The sequence below is a fragment of the Pristis pectinata genome, chromosome 7, assembly GCF_009764475.1.
Source record: "Pristis pectinata isolate sPriPec2 chromosome 7, sPriPec2.1.pri, whole genome shotgun sequence".
NCBI lineage: Eukaryota > Metazoa > Chordata > Chondrichthyes > Rhinopristiformes > Pristidae > Pristis > Pristis pectinata.
Window position 1 is genome coordinate 20,009,360 of NC_067411.1, and position 20,482 is coordinate 20,029,841.

The window sequence follows — 20,482 nt, forward strand, 5'->3', positions numbered from 1 at the left end:
AAGGTTACCCCAACCTCAGTAGTTGAGCTGCAGGCCACAGGCTACTCTTTTGTTTGCATGCATTTGGAGGCTGAGCTTTAAGTCATTGTAGATTTGCTCAATGAGAGGGTGCACTGTACACTCAGCATCAGTAAAATAAAAATCTTCTACCAACTTTCTGCAACTATAGAATACTGCCCTGCTACAATTAATGTTCACAGCAAGATCTTGGAAAACATGGGCCACTCTCCATATCTCAAGAGTTTAGCTCTCAGCAAAGGCAGACCTGATGGAATTCACCATGGCCTTCATTGTGGTAGCACAGGTTTTGGCCATTTGACAAAAGGAGTATTTGAAGATTAAGACCTCAAACTCAGCACACAACTTCCGGCTGCCTCCTCAGCTTCTGAGTCTACAGCAGGCACCTCAGGAAGTTACTGAGATGCCACCAGCACTCTCTCTCCAAATTCAGTGGAAGGATAAGGAATCAATATTGGTTCTGAATATATTCAGTGGGACAGAGAATTCCAAAGATTCACAGTTGATTGAGCGAAGAACTTTGTTCCTCCCTTTAGTCTTAAGTGACCTTTTGCTTATTCTGAGGTTCTCTTTTGTGTTTGAGTCAGGTTCCAGGTTTGTAGCTTTATGGACCTACCATATTTTTCCTTACAAGTACCATTGTTTAGTTGTCTAGTTTCCAGAATTCAGTCTAAATAAGTGTTATTTTTGGCACTAACTTGATTAAATCAACTATCGCTCCTAACTGAAATTATGCTTCATAAGGAAAATCTGAAGTGAGAGACTGAAGTCCAGAGGTTGGACTGCAACATATTACAAGGTGCTCATTCAGAAGAGGGGCAAAGAACCGTGTATGTTAGGAGTACTCCCAGCATTTGCATTGCAATATTTGCACCATATTTCCTTTTTACTTATCTGCTCTGTTTCATGTTTCCTTTTTACTTATCTGCTTTGTTTACTTTGTCCATGTAATTATCCTCAAAATAAGTATTCCATCCCCTATCCATCCAAATTGTGTTGTTTTCCAGAAGAACTCTTCTCATGGACATCTGTGCTGGCCAGTTAGTAGGGCTGATGCTGCCAAATATGCTAAATTCATTAAGACTAATATAATTCTGAATTATTTAATTTTAATGGTTTCCTCTTGAATCAAATTTGCTTAATTCAATATATCTGTTTTAATGCTTTATATTCCCATTTTGCTGTGTTTTCTTGCTGTTTAATTGAAATTATTGAATAATTCCCTATTTTAAGTGCAAACTTTGAATTACTAGCACAAGATTATAACTGGTTTGTAGGAGCATCATTTTGCACAGCTGCCTTCTACCCTTGTGAACTGCTTTCAAACACTGGACCACGCACTTTGTCCTTTTTGTGTGGCTGCTCTGACTTCTTAAATTCAGCAGTGAGGCTTATCTCAGTATAAAGTGGTTGCATCTCTTTCAGTTGCATATTGCATTACTTGTAGTAACACAAAATGGCTGAGAGCACTAGATGCAGCAAAGGTTGTGGGAACAGACAGCGTTCCAGGTGTAGCACTGAATACCTGTGGCCCACAACTAGCCATGCCTCTAGCTAAGCTGTTCCTGTACAGTTACACTAGTTGCATTTATACAACAATTAGAAAATTGCCTAGATAGGACTTGTTTACATAAAGGATAAATCCAATCTACTCTGTCATCAACAAAGTTATTGTAAATGTCATGGATATCATTGACAGCTCTAGCTAGTGGTGTTTACTCACCAGTACCCAGTTTGGGGTTTGCCAGGATGACTCTGCTTCATTCAGGCATGCGCTGATAAGTGGCAAATAACATTCACACCACAAGTGTCAGGCAGTGACTGCCTCCAATAAGAGGCTCTAACGACCTTGACTTTAAATAGCATAACCATCACTGAATTCCTCACCTTCAATACAGATCCTTGGGCCATCATTAATCAGAAATGCATCTGGATCAACCACACAAATACCTTTGAGTGCAAGAGCAAGTAAAGGATTGGGTATCCTATCTACCTTATAGAAGACCTTTTTAATATCAGACTGAGTCCCTTAGGTCAATGAGGGAAAGGTGGTGGATGTTGTCTACGTGGACTTTAGAAAGGCCTTTGACAAAGTCCTGCATGAGAGGCTGCTCCAGAAGATTAAGCCACTTATTTAATTCTGAAGTTAAAATTTAGTGGATGCTGGAAGTTAGAAACAAAAACAGGGCATATCTGAAGTATTTGGCAGATCAGGCAGTATCTGTGGAGACAAGTAGCTCCAATCTTTAACAAGATTAAAACAATCTTTAACTGAACTGGACAATGGTTAGAGATGAAACAGATTTTAAGCTGGCAAATAGGAAAAGGGAGGAAAGGAACCACTTTTTAACTCAAAAGAAGGGCATCAATACATCTTGTATGAGAATGCGATCATGCACGTAGAAATGAAAATTGCTTTAAAGTTCAGAAACATTGGGATGGGATATTTGTTCACACAACTGATGGGTTCCATCACATGAAAGGATGCAGTTTCATCTCTGTGTTTTATCCGGATAAGCCTATCTTGGCAACTGCTGACAAATGGATGGGCTATGTGAATTTATAAGCAGAGCTGTCCCGAATTTAAATGAGCAGTTTCTATTGTTAATTTGTCAGAAGATGTTAATCCCAGCTATGGACCAGTATTCTGCTGAAAGGAAGTCCTGTTTTGTTTGGCTGGTTTGTTTATGCATGTCTGAGTTGGAGTGAAAATTCAAATGTTTAAAAAAAAATATAAGTTCTCAGTAGCCCAACTGTGTGAAGACAAGAAAACTGCTATGATGGGTCTGCCTGCATGTCTTCTCACAAAAAGCACAGCTGTGAGCTGAGAATCTGACTGGGATCAAGGTAATTTCCCAGGTCTCATAGACCAGGCATTGGTTGTTTGCAAATAGCAATTAAATTGGCATTATTCAGAAATCAGTTTCCTCAGCCACTTAACTAATGACATACTTCTCTTCAAAGTTTATTAAAATTACTATGTGTATGGACAGTTGTAACAAGGGCAGATTTGGATACCCTGGCAACTCCAAAAGAAGACATTTAAAAAGGGCATTGTTTTTACATGAGTGTAAAATGTGCACTCTCATTTAATCCTATCACCAAGGGTGAAGTAGCTTTGTAAAAGCTTTTAAAACCTGGATGAAAAATGATAGTTGTCAGCCTGTTACAAGCATGTCATGATGCTTGGACATTTAAACTTGTTTCAAACACTGAAAAGATTGTAGTCTTCATTGCAATCTAAAGCACCTTTTTTTAAAAAAAAATTCTCTTTTGTATATTTGTGTATTTCATTAGAGCTTTTTATCTCTAAATTTTCTAAAGGGCATGTTTTAAAAGAAAATGCATAGATTATCATCCTGAATTATTGGTAAAATGCATGTTAATTGTCCATGAGTTTCACTGATAAATTGCTATATGTTTTATCGGTGATTTTCAAATGTTCCTCTTTACCTGCTGTAAATTTAAATAATATGATGCTCTTCATTTGTGCAGTTCCCCACTGAGGGATTGGGATATCCACCCTTTTTAAATGCATGTATTATTTATAGTTTCTTTCTCATGCAATAACAACATCAAAGCTTCTAATGCCTTGATTTCCACTGGTGTCTATGCCTTCAGATTACCAGGCCCTAGGCTTTTCAGTTCTCTGCCTGAATCTCAATACTTTAACCCTCTACATTACTCTTTAAACCAGGCTTTCACCTATCTGATTTTTGTTTTTTAACTTGGCTTTGTTAAATTTAATTTGATAATTGCTTCCGTGTTGAAGATGCTTCTTTAAAAACTGCTATTTTGTCGGTGATACCTGTTGACAAATTGGAATTGGGAGATGTACACCCTCCGCCCTCTCTTCTGACATGAGAAAATGCTAAGGTTGACCATTGTCATGTATAGATGTAGCACATCACGAGCAGATTGAATTGACACCGTGGCCCTTGGCCAAGGTAGGCTGAACAAGCTAAAAAGATTCCAGTGGTAGATTTTCTTCTGTATTAAGCATATTATTTTCTATCTGCCCCTTAAATCTGACTTTCCAGCTGCAGATGTAATTAATGCACTGGCTGCTGAGAAGGTACCTGATATGTAAGAGGAAAGTAAGGCTGTGATAGTGAGAGAGGCCATCACACTGGGCAAGATGCCAGCAATTGTGGTGGGATGGGAGAAGGTAGAGTGGAACAGCAGTAGCTGTTGGCAGGGAGGATGGGAGAGCTCCTATGCAGAGAGATTTTTTTGTTTGGAGTTGGGAGTTTGTGCCTGTTTGGAAAAGCTTGTACAACATCAGTCACTTTTGCTGAGGAAGCCTGATTTTAAAATGTTGAAAAAGAATCCTCTCTCTCCACAGCAGGCTACTCAGGTGTTCGGATATCTACTGCTGGAGAAAAGGCTAGTGGATGCATACACAACATTTTGGGAAAGCATTCTTCAAGTTTAAACCTAGAACTGCCTCCCAAGTGTTCTGTTGTCTGAGGTGCTGTAGTGTCTGATTAATAACAAGGTCTTAGTCATTGTGCAATGAAAATTTGAGAGCAAGATGAATTTTTGAAAATTTAAATGAAAGTGTAGCATCTTTTTAGTGTGTGATGAATTGTAGCAATTTCAGGGTGTGATGCACTGTGCCATGTTGCAGGTGTCAGTTGAATTTTTTTTGTAGCTATTGGTTGTTAAGTTGCTCTCAAAGGACCTTGATGCTGCTGTTGTAGAAAAAATGAGTTATGCAATCTTTTCCCAGTCCCCCTTCTGCTCAGTGACCTGGATTAGTTAGTGTGCAGCTGGCGGCTGAATAAACTGAGCAACACCTGTAACTTGGGTGTTCTTTGTTGTGGCCTGTGATCCATGTCCCTTTGGAACCTTCTGCAACTAAAATGCTGTTTAAAATGGCCTGAGAGTGCCATGATATAGCAGATAGCTCACAAATTTTATTTAGATGAAACTAGCACTTAAAAATGAATCGTAAAAATATCAAAAGGAACCCTTTAGGTATCATAAGCTGAAATGAGATAATAAATGAGTTTGGGCCAGTCCCAATTTATGGTAAGACCACTTACTAAGCCAATTATATCACACCATGTCATTCATTATTGTTGTTATTTGATTCCATAGAAGATATTTCTTGCTTGTATGGGTTCAATAATGGTTGTTTTGAGTTTTATTACTTACACCAAAGGCAAAATAATGCAGAGCTTTAAAAACCAATGGGAGCCTGTGATTCATCCTGCAATGTTGTTTTCTAATCAGTGTTGTTAACCCCACTGTCAGCAAGATTAATACTTGGAGCTTCAATTTGCTTTTGAGGGAGACAAGTGTTATTAAATCAATGAATGTGGAAAACACTCCTAAGTTGAATAGGCTATAAAGTTGTGAAGTTTTGGACACAAAATTGAGGTATATCAAAGTAGTAATGGGGGGAAAAATTAGGCTAGGATTGGCATGGTATAAAATTGTAATGATTGAGAAGCTAAAATTGTTCACTTGTTTAAAATGAGCTAATGATCATAAAATTCTTCTAAAGATGAACTCTGGTTGGACCCTTTTCTAGAGGCTTTATCAGATGATGGTAGGTCATGCCATATCTGAATATTTCTAGCTGAAGAATGTTTGCAAATGTCATCTCAAAAGGTTTGGTTTCCTCTCACTAAGTGCATTCATCTATGATCAAGTGTGGGAGGTGAGAGGCATGTGGTACTGGATACATTGGCCCAGTACTTGTCAGGAACTAGTGGCTGGTTTAATCTTTATTGCATTATTAAAGTGGGTATAGTACAGCGATGTGTGGGGAGGAAAAGATACACAGTACATTATGAATCATTACAGACTGCTGGGCAATTTCTGCTGCTCCATCTTTGGCCTTGAGAAATTGAGACCTTGCTGTTAACCTATCCAAAAGATTCAGTGAAATGCTGCATTTTTTTTATCAATGAATTAAATACACCACAGAAAGATTTGACTGAAACCTGAAGACTGTTTTTGTGACTGGATTTATGTCCTAATGATTCCATTTAACATCTCTAGTCCAGAAAGGGTGGTGCAGTTGGTGCAGCCACTATCTCATGGTGCCAGAGACCTGGGCCTAATCCTGATCTTAGGTGCTCTCTATGTAGAGTTCACACGTTCACCCTGTGACTGCATGGGTTTCCTCCAGGTATTCCAGTTTCTTCCTGAATCCCAAAGACCTGCAGGTCGGTAGATTAATTGATCACTGTAAATTGCCCCTAGAGTGCAGGTAAGTGGTAGAATTTGGGAGGAGTTGATGAGAACGTGGGGAGAATAAAAAATGGGATTTAGGTAGGATTAGTGTAAATGAATGTTTGATGAATTCGGTGGGCTGAAGGGCCTATTTCTGTGCTGTATCTCTCTATGACTCTGACACCTGGGTGGGGGGGGGGGGGGGAGGTGGGGAATGTGGTGGGGATCTAATTTCAGTTCTTATCCTCATCTTTAAATCCTTTCATGGCTTTGCTCCACCTTGTCTCTGCAATCCACTCCAGATTCCAAGTTTAACAAATCAGGAGAAATTTGGATAGGTGACCAAAGATTTTGTCAAGGACATGGATTTTAAGGAGTGTGGGGGGGGGGGGGGGGGTGGTGGAAATGACATGATAAATGAGGGGAAATAAAAAAAAAAGGGCAGCGATATGTAGGAATGAAATTCCAAGTTTGAAGCTGAGACAGCAGAACCCATGGCCACCACTGGAAATCAGAAGAAATGGAGAGTTCTCAGATAGTTGTAGAGCTCTAGGAGGTTACAGACATCACCTGCTTATGCATGTCTTTTGTTGTAAAAAGATATGGTTAAATAACTATTATTTTTAGTTTTGTATGAACTCTTGACCAAGTATTGTTTAATCCTGTGTGAGGATGTTAAGAATATGTATCTTTTGAGGAAACTGGTAATGTTGATACCAGATGTCGCTGAGCTGCATCACGCCTTGGGGGAAAAAAAAGAGTTAAGAGTGACATGAGGAAAAACTTGTCAGCATACAGTTGGAATCTGAAATGCATTGCCTCCAGACGTGGAGGAGGCATTGTGGTCTTCAAGGGTATCGGATAAATATAAGATGAGGGAATATTGTGCAAGGCTCCTGGGAAGGCGTCAGGGTGTGGAACTCGTGGGTTCCTCTGTTTGAGAGCCAGCGTGTACACTGATGGCTTCTTCCTTGCTGTGTCATTCCTGATGTACAGCAATTTCAGGCTGTGAAGCCCATGCTTTAGAAAGAAGTGACATGTCAGGTTGCAGTATCAGACTATTTATGGCAAATAAAGACAACAGCCTAACAGTTATTACTGGTAGCATACCTATTTAGTTAGTAATGACATCTACCTTCAAAGCCATATTAGATTCCCTTTGACATAAATGTAATTTATATTAGATCAGTATAAAAGTGAAAGTATCCCTAAATGAAACAAAGATGAAAACATAGCAGGATAGGCCATTCATCTCCTTGTGGCTGCTGTTCCATTCAGTGAGATCATGGTTTAGCTTTAACCTCACTTCACTAAAATAATTCCACACCCCTAGAATCTGAAAAGCTATCAACTTCTTTCCTAAACATACACAACAACCGAAACTCCACAGCTCCTCAGGTAGAGAATTCGAAAGATTCACTCTGTTTTGGGTGAAGAAATTTCTTCTCATAAGAAGATGCAAAGTAGGAGTGGAAAAAGGCCATCAAGTCTGCAAGGCTGCTCTACCATTTAATAAGATCCATGGCTAATTGGATTGCAACCTCACGTCTGCATTTCCTCTACCTGGAGGAATCTTTCCCACCCTTGCTCATCAAGTATCTACATCTGCCTTAAAAATAGTTGAATACTCTGGTTCTACAGCACTTTGAGGAAGAGAACCTCAGAGAAAATATTTTTGCCTCATCTGCTTATTAATTGGACAGCGCTTGTTTTTAAACATTCCTGACTTCACAGTCCACAAGGACCCTCTCTCTGGCCTCATACTTTTTGATCTATTCATTGCTAACTGCCAGGGGGTATTGATTGCCTCACTCGCTCTAACCTACTGCTCTCTGAATTTACAGCCCTCTAAGCAGTTCTGATGATGGGTCTCAGACCTGAAATATTAACTGTTTCTCTTTTTAAACAGTGGTACGTTGTTCTAGACTTTCCCACAAGAAAATGTCCTTTGTATATCTATCTAATCAGTACCCCTCAGGATCACATAAGTTTAAATCAAGTTCCCTCTCAATCTTCTAAACTTAAGTGGATACAAGCCTGGGTTTTCCAAACTTTCCTCATTTCCGATATTAGTCTGATAAATTTTCTGAACTATAGGTTAAAACCCCCTAGTCAGGTACCCTTGGGACCTGACTGGTGCTGGACCACAGAAAATACCAGATCATAGGACCTGCCTTCTGATCATCTTCCTCTGAGCAGGAGACGGTTCTTTTTAAGTATAGTGGTACAGTTGTGGGAAATGGAAGCTGGCGGATTCTGAGAACGGATTGTAACCAAAGGTTTCTGTAAGTCACATAGCTGTCAGCTGAGATCGCTGTCTGCTGAGATTGCAAAAGGTGAATCATTACAGATCTTAGTTAAATTTAGATCTTGATTAGCATTGGTTAATTATTACAGATCTGTACCACAACATTAAAACATGCCAGACCATTGGAGTTGCCAGACCACAAAGTGCTGGACTAGAGAGTTTTGACCTGTACTACTAATGCATTAATATCCTTTCTTAAGTAAGGAGACTAATACTGTACACAGTATTCCAGGTGTGGTCACACCATTGAAGCAGAACCTCCCTTTTGTATTTAATTCCTCTAACAATAAACAATAACATGCTGTTTGTTTTCTTAATTACTTGCTATAATTGCATATTGTCCTTTTTAAATCGGGCACAAGGGGACACAGATCCCCTGCATCTTAGAGCTCTGCAACCAAATGCCATTTAGATAATGCACTTTTTCAAATTTCTTGCCAAAATGGACACTTAACACATTTTCCTGCATTATACTCCATTTGCCAGATCTCTGTCCACTCACGTAACCTATTTGTATCCCATTGTAGCCTCTGTATGTCACAACTTACTTTCCTACTATCTTTGTGTCATCAGCAAATTTAACAACCACCTTCATCCAAGTCATTTCTGTAAATTGTGGAAAAAGAACTGAGGCCCCAGCAACGATCCTTGTGGCAAACCATTTTACATCTTGCTTATCCATTTACTCTCTTTCCTATTTGGCAGACAATCTTCTGTCCACACCAAAATGTTATCTTTTACTCCGTGAACTGCTATTTTCTGCAATAATCTTTGATGCAGCACCTTGCCACGTGCCTTCTTGAGGTATAACACATCCTCCAATAGCCCTATATCCACAGTGCATGCTGCTTCTCCAGTGAACTCTAATAAATTGGTCAAACATGATTTCCCTTTCACAAAGCCATGTTGATTGCCTAAAAACCTTGAATTCTTTAAGTGTCCTGCTATAATGTATTTTAACAAAAGTATAGTGTACAACATTTTTCCACTGACAGACGTTGAGCTAACTGGCCTGCACTTTCCTGCTTTCTGCCTTCCTCTCTTTTTTGAATAAAGGAATTACTGTTGCTATTTTCCAATGTAATGGAGTCGTCATCTGAAAATTGAGACCAACACACTAACTATCCCACCAGCCACTTCTTTTAGGATTCTGGGATGAAGTCCATGAAAACCCCGAGTCACTGTCCTATATGGCCACCTCTTATTTTGAGATTGTGAGACTTGTTTTTACACATTCCAGCTAAGTAAAACATCATTCTTGCATTTACCCTTTCAAGCCTCATGTGAAACCTTCAATCATGCACCATATATAAATTTGTCAGATGAAAGAAACATTCTTGGACTGGGCCTATTCTCCAAAATAGTTTTTTATTATACAGATGGCAATAGCCTTGTTTTGTGACCTTTGCATTACCTAGTTGAAGTATATTGCCAATGAAGTTTACAATGTCATCCATTTATTTTTAAGACAAATTTTATATTTTTCTGCTTCAAATGTACGGCATTCATAGTGAGCTTACTCTCTGTTTTTTTTTAGTTTTTGACTATAGCTATAGGGACTACATCCTTTCTTGGTATGCGAAGATCAGCAAAGATGAAGGACATCTGCACCAGATGCTTTCAGAGGACTTCTGGGAAGTGGCAAAGCAACTGCGTGTTCGTCTGAGTAACATTGACATCGTTAAGATTGTTTGTAATGATGTTGTGCGGACTGTACTCACTCACTTCTGTGACCTCAAGGCAGCAAACTCAAGGTAAAAGTTTAATTCAAGATGTACACATTTACTTGTCCTTCATTATCTCTCCTGAAGCTGTGCTCTTTACTAAGGTAAAGTTTTGTGGCTGCTTTTCCATTCCTAACTCTAACTGGTTTGAGTGATTATGGTGAATTATTCTATTATGATGTTGTAACAGAATCCCATTGTATCTTCACTGCCAACTAGAGAGAGACAGATAGACAGACACCTTGCATTTATTTCAAGTCTTTTATGTTTGTTTTTTGTACAGCTAATAAGTTCTTTCAAACGTAGTCACTGTAGTACCATAGGAAATTTGCATAAAACATACTTCTACATTTGGGACTGTGGTAATCACCAGCTATTCAGATGTTGCTTAAACTCAATACTAATTCTCTTTCTGGGAATTATTTGTATCAGAATGTTCCACTGTAACTTAAAATACCTTGGCAGTAAGCATTGGATAGCAATCAGAACAGGAATCTAGTCTTATCTCCCATCTTGTTTTACTGAGCCAAGAGCAATTGTACTGATCCAATTCAGATTATTCTACTGTCAAATACACCAGAGTGCAATGCAGCTCCATGCTTGCGTGAAGCTCACAGAGTAAACAGTAATAATAAATGCCATGTATCCTGCCTGAAGTGAAACTTCATAGAGCTAAGTTTAATTGCAACATTTATTGTATACCTGCTCTTTTCACAAATGGATTGTTAACACAATCCTTTATTTGTTCATTAGTCATTCCCATGTTCTCTCTAAACCCAAAAGTCATAATCTGATACAAATAATTTAATGACACCCTCAAGAACAGAGTTAAGCGTTTTCCAATTTGCTTAGTTCACTAATCCTGTGTTTGTTACTGGGGAAGGCCATTGGGAAGAATGTAAAGGAGAGCTGAGTGGACGTTCTGGAAAACTGTATTTAAAATCATTGATTAATGCCTATACAGTACATCAGTTCCTGCACTTAGAATTGCAATGGTAGAAATTTGTCCTTGTCACTTGTGCTAAAGACATGGGTAGATGTTCATTCCCAAAAATTGAGTCTAGTGATTTTGTACATTGAATTTCTAGACCATATACACTTATGGTATCAAAGCAGGCCATTCATCCATTGTGTCAATGCTAAGTTCTTTGAAGGAACTGCCATTCTAATTCCTGTAGCCTTGCACCTTATTCTTTCAAAATGTTCTGCTTTTTAAAGTATTGGCCAACTTCCCTTTTAGAAACTACCGTGGCTATTTTGAAAACTGCATTAGTCGAATGTAGGTATCACTGGCAAAACCAGCATTTATTGCCAACCCCTAATTCCCCCTTAAGAAGGTGATGGTTTCTTAATGCTGTGTGAAACACTCCTGTCTTTTGGGGGATTTTATTCCCAGACTCTGTTGGGCAAAGAGCTCCAGCATATAGACTGATTAATGATGAAGGAATGATGAGATATTTATAAATTGGCATGGTAAGTAACTTGAAAAAGAACTACAGCTAGGGGAGCTAACATGTGCCTAATACTGACTCTTTCCCAGCAGTAGAAGTCATGAGTTTGGGAGACACTGTCAAAGAAGTCTTGATGAGCTATTGCAGTGCGTTTTGTGCATATGCACATGAGAACATAGGAAATAGAAGCAGGGGTAGGCCATTGAGTAATGATGCCTTCTCTGCTGTTCAACAAGATTGTGGCTGATCTTTTACATTGGAAAAGATTTCCTATACTAAGCAGATATCAGTTGGTTTGCTTTTGGATGTTGAAGGACGATCAATCTGGTCTTGAATGTACTGTAGTCACTGAGCCGCCACAGCTTTTAGGTAGAAAATTCCAAAGGATTACTACCCCAGGTGAAGATATTTAATCTTAGTCCTGAATGGCCATTCCCTAAATTAAGATTGTGAACCTTCGTTCTAGCCACCTTGTGTGAATTTTGTTTGTTTCAATGGGATTATCTTTCATTCCTGTCAATTCAGTCTGCTTAATCTATCCTCGTAGGACAAATTTCTGATCCTAGAATCAGTCTACATAATTGCATTACATTGTCTTGTACTTTTGTACTTAAATCTTCTTCCATTAAAGGTTAATGTACATTCTGCCTTCCTGATCATAGACTCTTGATGAGATATTATTTTGAAGACTGTTTTAAGTCAGGTCTTCTTACCCAAGGAAGGACGTTCTTGCAATAGAGGGAGTGCACTTAAGGTTCACTAGATTGATTCCCAGGATGGTCGTTTGTCGTATCAGGAGAAATTAAGTAAACTGAATGTATACTCTCTTGAGTATGGGGAAAGTAAGAGGTGATCTCATTTGGTATATATAATACCCTCGCATGGTTTGACAGGGTAGTTATAGGAATGATGTGCTGTCCAGGATCAGAGGGACAAAATAAGGGGTCAGCTATTCAGAACAAAGACGAAAAGAAACTTATTCATCTAGAAGATAGTGTTTCTTTGGAATTCTGTACCTAAGAGGGCAAAAGAGGCTCAGTCATCGTATATTCGAGACAATGTATGATAGATCTTTAGTTATCAAGGGAATCAACAGATGCTGGGTTAGTGCAGGAAAATGGCACCAAGGTAAAGGCTAAGCATAATCTTGATGAGTGGAGAGCAGAAACAAGGCCCAATGATTGACTGCTGCTTCTGTTTTTCATGTTAATTGCATGCTGAACCTACATGTTAACTTTCAGTGATTCATGTACAAAAATGCCCAGGTCTTTTGAACACCAACATCTTTTGAACCCTCACCATTTTTAAAAAAAATCTTGCTTACCTGTTGTTTTTTTTCCCACCAAAGTGGAAAACTTCACATTTTCCGCATTATATCATGTCATGTCCTTGCCCATCCACGTAACCTGTCCATATTCCACTGAAACCTTTCTGCTTCCTCTGTACAACCTGCACTGTCACCTGACATAGTATCATCAGCAAACTTGGATATACTGCACTTGGTTTTCCTCCCACCTCCAATCATTGATATTGGTTGTGAACAGGTAGAGCTCAGCAGCGACCCCTGACACCTTACTAGGGTATGGACTGGGCAGCCTCCTAATCGGAAAATCACCTTCCTGTTTCAACACTCCATTGCTTTTCAGGTAATTCTCAGTCCACACTAATATATTAACCTCAATCCCACAATTGCTCTAATCCTGTTTAAGAAGCTCTTGTGTGGCACCTTATCAAAGTCCAAGTACGTCACATTCACTTGTTCCTTCCATATCTATTCTAGTAGTTACAACCTCAAAAAAAAAATTGTGAACTGATTTTGTCAAACATTACTTCCATGTCATAAATCCATGTTAACTCTGCCCAGTTCTGTTGTTGTTGTTTGGGATGGTGGTACTCTTTTCACCGCTCCTTGAAAACAGTAGAGGTTTATTGTGCAAAGCACAGTAAGAGGGTTCACTATGAGGAGCTGTGTACAAATGTTACTGTTCTTCTGATATAAAGTATCTACATATTATAAGCAATGATAACCTTGAGGGTAAGATCACTTGTCAAATAATTAAGCCAACGTAAGCCTGACAGCCACTGAGACAACTGACTTATTTAATTGATTCAATCTAGTACTAAAGCTGTGGAATTTATAAGATAAATATTTTGGAGCCCAAGAGGATGCAGATGTTGCCTATCCCAGGCAGTTCCTCATAAATCCCCATTGCTCTTACACCCATGACTTCCTTTCTTTGTTGCATTTAACTTAACTGTTTTTTTGGCTGACACAGCTGACATTTTCAGCATTGGTGCAGAATTTTATGCTGGCCTAAGGAGTTTCCATTCATGACAGAAAATAAATGAGTCAAGAGTATCATTGTCTCTTTAAGCCCAGGTGCAAGAACTCAATTTTAAAATGACATCCATATTAATCAGTCCTTTTCTGTATTACTGGGACTTGACCAAACACTGTTCCTTTCCATTCCATTGGTTGAGTGGTAGCACAAAGCACTTGTGTCAGATGTTTGTCTGATGTACGTGCTCTGTTCAATCACACCAGTCATAGTATGGAAATTCAGCCAGGGGCATCCGGGCTGCTCTGGGTATGGACTGGGCTGCAGAATTGGTGTAATCATATACCAGCATTATTCTGGGCGTCTTTATAAGATTGTTCCCTTTAGGAGGAAAAGACAGACTTGCCCATTTTAAGATCAGGTTTTGTAATTTGCCATGGAATAGAGTTGGGCAACAAGTATTTTGTTTTAGATAGAATGCTATAGGTTATGAAATTCTACGATTGGTTTCAGTTAGAATGATATCAAGCCTGTGGCTTGTGAGTTGGAGGTGTGTTTCTGATTTAAGATATCTTTATTAGTCACATGTACGCCGAAACACACAGTGAAATGCATCTTTGCGTAGAGTGTTCTGGGGGGCAGCCTGCAAATGTCACCACGCTTCCGGCGCCAACATTGCATGCCCACAACTCCTAACCTGTTTGGAATGTGGGAGGAAACCCAAACAGACACGGGGAGAACGTACAAACTCCTTACAGGCAGTGGCCGGAATTGAACCGGGGTCGCTGGCGCTGTAATAGCATTACGCTAACCGCTACACTACCGTGCCAATTAATTCTTTAAACCAATTGATAAGCCCTGAATCTTTCAGAAAATTGTAACATTGTTGCAAGTATGCCAGCAATCACGTTTATTTTCTGTTGTTCTTTGCTTAAGTATCTGGTCTCTGGTGGCTTTGTAGAAGATGCCTTTCTATGCATGGCTGAGAAACTTTTTAAAAAAAAACACATTGGCAGGCCTTGGATTCTTAATTATAATGCAGGATAGAGGAGACAGAGCATTGGAGTAAGATAACTCTCCCAGCAATGGCTGACCCTTGACAGATGTGCATTCTTTGCCTCAATACTGTAGCAGCTACTTAGTTTCAGGCTTAATTGTTCAAACAACAACACAGTTTTTGTTGGTCAGAATCTGATACAACTGATGACTGTACAAAATATGCTCATTATTATAGAGTTTGTCATTTAATGTGAAGGTTTTTTTTCCTGATGTTGTCTTTGTTATTTGCCTCAGGATGTCATTTCTGTGCCTATAATGATAGCATCATCATGATCACCCATCTCTGCCCACATTTATTTTGTGCCAACACTACTCCTGCCTTTGTCAATGACAGATTACTAGGCATTCCTGACTTTGCTGACCTCATTAACTCTAATCGTATCAGTTCATCTTCTCATGAACAATTGGTTTGTTTTGGACATTTATTCTTTCTTATGTGAAATCCCTAGGCAACTGGAATTGGGTGCCCAGAAATGGACTGAACTATTGAGAGCCTTAGTCAATAGGTTAATCAAAAAGATAAGCTTGAGTGTGCCTCTCAAATAAGGGAGAGAAGTGCAAAGGTATGGGTAGCTAGATAGATGTTCAAGGGAGTTATAAGTTTTTTTGCCTTTCCTTACCTTGCAAAGTGCCTGGACTCTACCATGGATGAGCTTTAGATCAGTTGGTTGCACTCTTGTTCCTAAATCAGAAGGTTGTTGGTTGAAGTCCCATTCCATGGATTTTGAAGAAGGTCACAGAAGGTTATTCAACCCAGTAAGCCAGTGCAAAATTAAACTAGTTAGTTTCACCCACCAGCTCTTTCACATGTTTTCTCTCTCTCGGGTATCTATTCAATTTGCTTTTGAAAGCAATCAACCGGCTTGATCACCTGATCTAGATTGACTGACTGGTGCTGTCTTTTGAAAGAGGTGTGAAATTAAGGCCTTGTTCATTGTTTCAGGTGGGTAGAAAAGATCCCCAGGCAAAATTTGAAAGTGTTCACTGATGTCCCTCAGCTAACATCACTGGAGCATAGGAATATGATACTGTTGCAATCAAGACATGTTTAAGGGGAGACAAGACTGGCAGCTTGACATTTCAGGGTACAGAAACCTAAGACATAATGGAGAGGAAATAAAAGAGGAGAGGGCATTGCAGTATTGATTTAAGGAGATCATTACTGTAGTAATGAGGGAGGATGTCCTAGAAGGCTATTCAAATGAGACCATATGGTTAGAGTTTAGAAATTAAAAAAAGGATGATCACTTTGGCAGGGGTATACTGCAGGCCTCTCAACAGTCAGCTGGAGATAGAGGAGTTGATACGCAGGTAAATTACAGAGAAGTATAAGGGAAATGGGAGTATAGTATTAGAGGCTTTCAACTTCCCTAATATTAACTTGGATCGCCTCAGTATGAAAGCCTAGAGAGGGCAGAAATTTTAAAGTGCATCCAGGAGAGCTTTTTGAGCCAGGACGTTTAAGTCATAGAATTATACAGCCTGGAAACAGACCATTCAGGTTGATTAAGTGATTGGAAGCCTGTGACTAGTTGTGAATAGTAAGGATCTGTGCTAGGACCTTTACTGTTTCATGTTGCATTAATGACTTGAATATGAATGCAGGAGATGTGATTAGTAAGTTTGTATAATAGCACAGAAATTGATGATGATGCTGATGGTCAGGAGTGCAGACTTGGGCTACAGAACAATACAAGTTTGCAGATGATACCACCGTTGTAGGCCGTATCTCAAACAGCGATGAGTTGGAGTACAGGAAGGAGATAGAGAGCTTAGTGGAATGGTGTCATGACAACAACCTTTCCCTCAATGTCAATAAAACTAAATAGCTGGTTATTGACTTCAGGAAAGGGGGCGGTGTACATGCAGCTGTCTACATCAATGCTGCTGAGGTCAAGAGGGTTGAGAGCTTCAAGTTCCTAGGAGTGAACATCACCAACAGCCTGTCCTGGTCAAATCACGTAGATGCACGGTAGCGTAGCGGTTAGCATGACGCTATTACAGCGCCAGCAATCGGGGTTCGATTCCCGTCGCTGCCTGTAAGGAGTTTGTGGGTTTCCTCCGGGTGCTCCGGTTTCCTCCCACGTTGCAAAGACGTACGGGTAGGTTAATTTGGGTTTAAAATGTGTGGCGCGGATTCGTTGGGCTGGAAGGGCCTGTTACCACACTGTAAATAAAATTATTTTAAAAAATTAAAAGAAAATGCCACTGCCAAGAAAGCTCACCAGCACCTCTACTTCCTCAGGAGGCTAAAGAAATTTGGTTTGTCCCCTTTGACTCTCACCAACTTTTACCAATGCACCATAGAAAGCATCCTATCTGGATGTATCACAACTTGGTACAGCAACTGCTCTGCCCAAGACCGCAAGAAACTGCAGAGAGTTGTGGACACAGCCCTGCGCATCACGGACACCAGCCTCCCTTCCTTGGACTCTGTCTTTACCTCTCGCTGTCTTGGTGAAGCAGCCAGCATAATCAAAGACCCCACCCACCCGGGACATTCTCTCTTCTCTCCTCTTCCATCGGGTAGAAGATACGAGAGCCTGAGGGCTCGTACCACCAGACTTAAGGACAGCTTCTACTCCACTGTGATGAGACTATTGAATGGTTCCCTTATACAATGAGATGGACTATGACTTCACAGTCTACCTTGTTGTGACCTTGCACCTTATTGCACTGCACTTTCTCTGTAGCTGTGACACTTTACTCTGTACTGTTATTGTTTTTACTTGTAGTACATCAATGCACTCTGTACTAACTCAATGTAACTGCACTGTGTAATGAATTGACCTGTACGATCAGTTTGTAAGACAAGCTTTTCACTGTACCTTGGTACAAATGACAATAATAAACCAATACCAATACTGACAAACTGGTAAATTGGGCAGAACAATGGCAGGTGGAATTTAATCCTGATGCACTTTGTAAAGGTAGGACATAAACAATAAATTTGGAAGCTGTAGGGAATATTGGAAAAGTAGAGGGACATTTGTGTATGTTCATAGGTCCCTAAAAGTGGTTGCACAGATGGATATGGTGATAGAGAAGGCATATAGGATGCTTGCCTTCATTAGTTAGGAAACAGAATATAAGAGCATGGAGGTAAAGGTACAGATTTATAAAACATTGGTTAGGCACAGATTGAGTATTGTGTGCAGTTCTGGTTGCACTATAGGAAAGAGGTGATTGCATTGGAGAATGTACACAGGAGGTTTACCAGGATGTTTCCTGGGTTGGAATGTTTTGCTCATGAGGAGAGACTGGATAGGCTAGGTTTGTTTTTCTTGGAGTCAAGGAGGCTGATACAGGCATTGGGTGGATAGTAGGAAGCTTTTCCCCATAGTAGAGGTGTCCAAATTCAGAGATTTTAGGGTGAGACACGAGGCTCAGAGGTGATTTCAGGAAGAATATTCTTACCCAGAAAGAGGTTGAATCTGGAACACATTGAGTGAGTGCAGGCAGGTAATCTCATAACATTAAATATCTAGACGAGCACTTGATTCATGAAACCATTGAAGGCTATGAACCAAATGCTGGAAAATGGGATTGATGGGAACTTGATGGTTGGCAAGGATATGATGGAGTGACGAGCCTGTTTATCTGCTGTATGACTCAGGGTGACTCTGTTTCTGGTCATGATCTCATTGTTGGTTGTATAAGTTTCCTGTGTGCCAATTAGCTGCCACAGTTTCTGTAATACAGAAGACTACACTTTTCAACCATAACATTTTTAATTTCAAAGTTACAAAAGGCCCCTTCAATCCGCAATTTTTTTTGGGGTGCTATATAAATGGAGGCAGTTAGTGTAAATACATGGATCCAAATAAACAATTTTAGATGCAAAATTATGTAAATTCATTTCCTCCAGTAATATCTCTTCCACCAGGAGTACACTTTGCACACTCCCTTCATATTGCGATTTAATTATTTTTAATACAGCTTGCTGCAGCTGTTCACCAACGGTATCATGGATTCTAGCAATAGAATAGAATAGAACAATACAGGCCCTTCAGCCCACCATGTTGTGCCGACCTTTAAACCACGCCTAATACTATCTAACCCCTTCCTCCCACATATCCCCCTGTTTTAAATTCCTCCATATGCTTATCCAACAATCTTTTGAACTCAACCAATGTATCAGCCTCCACCGCTACCCCAGGCAGCGCATTCCATGCACCAACCACTCTCTGGGTGAAAAACCTCCCTCTGATATCTCCCTTGAACTTCCCACCCATTACTTTAAAGCCATGCCCTCTTGTATTGAGCATTGGTGCCTTGGGAAAGAGGCGCTGACTGTCTACTCTATCTATTCCTCTTAATATTTTGTATACCTTTATCATGTCTCCCCCTCATCCTCCTCCTCTCCAATGAGAACAGCCCTAGCTCCCTTAGACTCTCCTCATAATCCATACACTCCAAACCAGGCAGCATCCTGGTAAATCTCCTCTGCACCCTTTTCAACGCTTCCACATCCTTCCTATAATGAGGCGACCAGAACTGGACACAGTGCTCCAAGTGTGGTCTAACCAGAGTTTTGTAGAGCTGCATCATTACCTCGCAGCTCTTAAACTCGATCCCACGACTTAGGAAAGCTAACATCCCATAAGCTTTCTTAACTACCCTATCCACCTGTGAGGCAACTTTCAGTGATCTGTGTATATGAACCCCCAGATCCCTCTGCTCCTCCACACTACCCAGAATCCTGCCATTAACCTTGTACTCCACCTTGGAGTTTGTCCTTCCAAAGTGTACCACTTCACACTTCTCTGGATTGAACTCCATCTGCCACTTCTCAGCCCAGCTCTGCATCTTATCAATATCCCTCTGCAATCTTCAACAGTTCGCCACACTATCCACAATGATTTATAAAGATGATGTAAATGTGAGATTAAATAAGACCTCCTGCATATTTTCTTCAAGAAGGATCTCTAAAGGGGTAAGAGTTCTGACGTTGCACATAGGTGTCCATAAGAATTTAAATAATCTTGTGCACTACACATAAAGTGCTAGAGGAACTCAGCAAGTCAGGCAGCATCTATGGAGGGAAATAAACAGTTGACGTTTTGGGTCGAGTCCCTTCATCAGGACTGGAAAGGAAGAGGGCAGAAGCCAGAATGAGAAGGTGGGGGGAGGGGGAGGAGCAGACGCAGGCAGGTGATAGGTGAGTTCAGGTGATGGGCGAGTCCAGGTGAGGGGTGAAGGGAGGTGGGTGGGGGGGGGGAGATGTAATAAGCTGAGACATGATAGAAGACGCAAAGGGCTGAAGTAGGAGGAATCTGGTAGGAGAGAGCAGTGGACCATGGAAAAGAGGATGGGAGGAGAGGAGATGGCAGGTTATCAAGGCAAGGGAAGGGAGCCACAGGAATAAGGGAAGACAAAGGAGTGGGGGGGGGAGAAAAAATGGGGTGGGGTTACTGGAAGTTAGAGAAATCGATGTTGAGGCTATCAGGTTGGAGA

The 20,482-nt window shown here is 40.2% G+C and overlaps 1 protein-coding gene across 3 annotated transcripts in view; it reads left to right on the plus strand.

The window, feature by feature from the left end:
- Positions 1-20,482, plus strand: part of snx25 (sorting nexin 25) — a 208,500-nt gene that overhangs the window by 67,473 nt on the left and 120,545 nt on the right. For all 3 annotated transcript variants that reach the window (XM_052020395.1, XM_052020394.1, XM_052020393.1), the window contains one exon: positions 10,050-10,266. In XM_052020395.1, the coding sequence (XP_051876355.1) occupies positions 10,050-10,266 (217 nt within the window). The remainder of the gene's footprint in view (positions 1-10,049; positions 10,267-20,482) is intronic.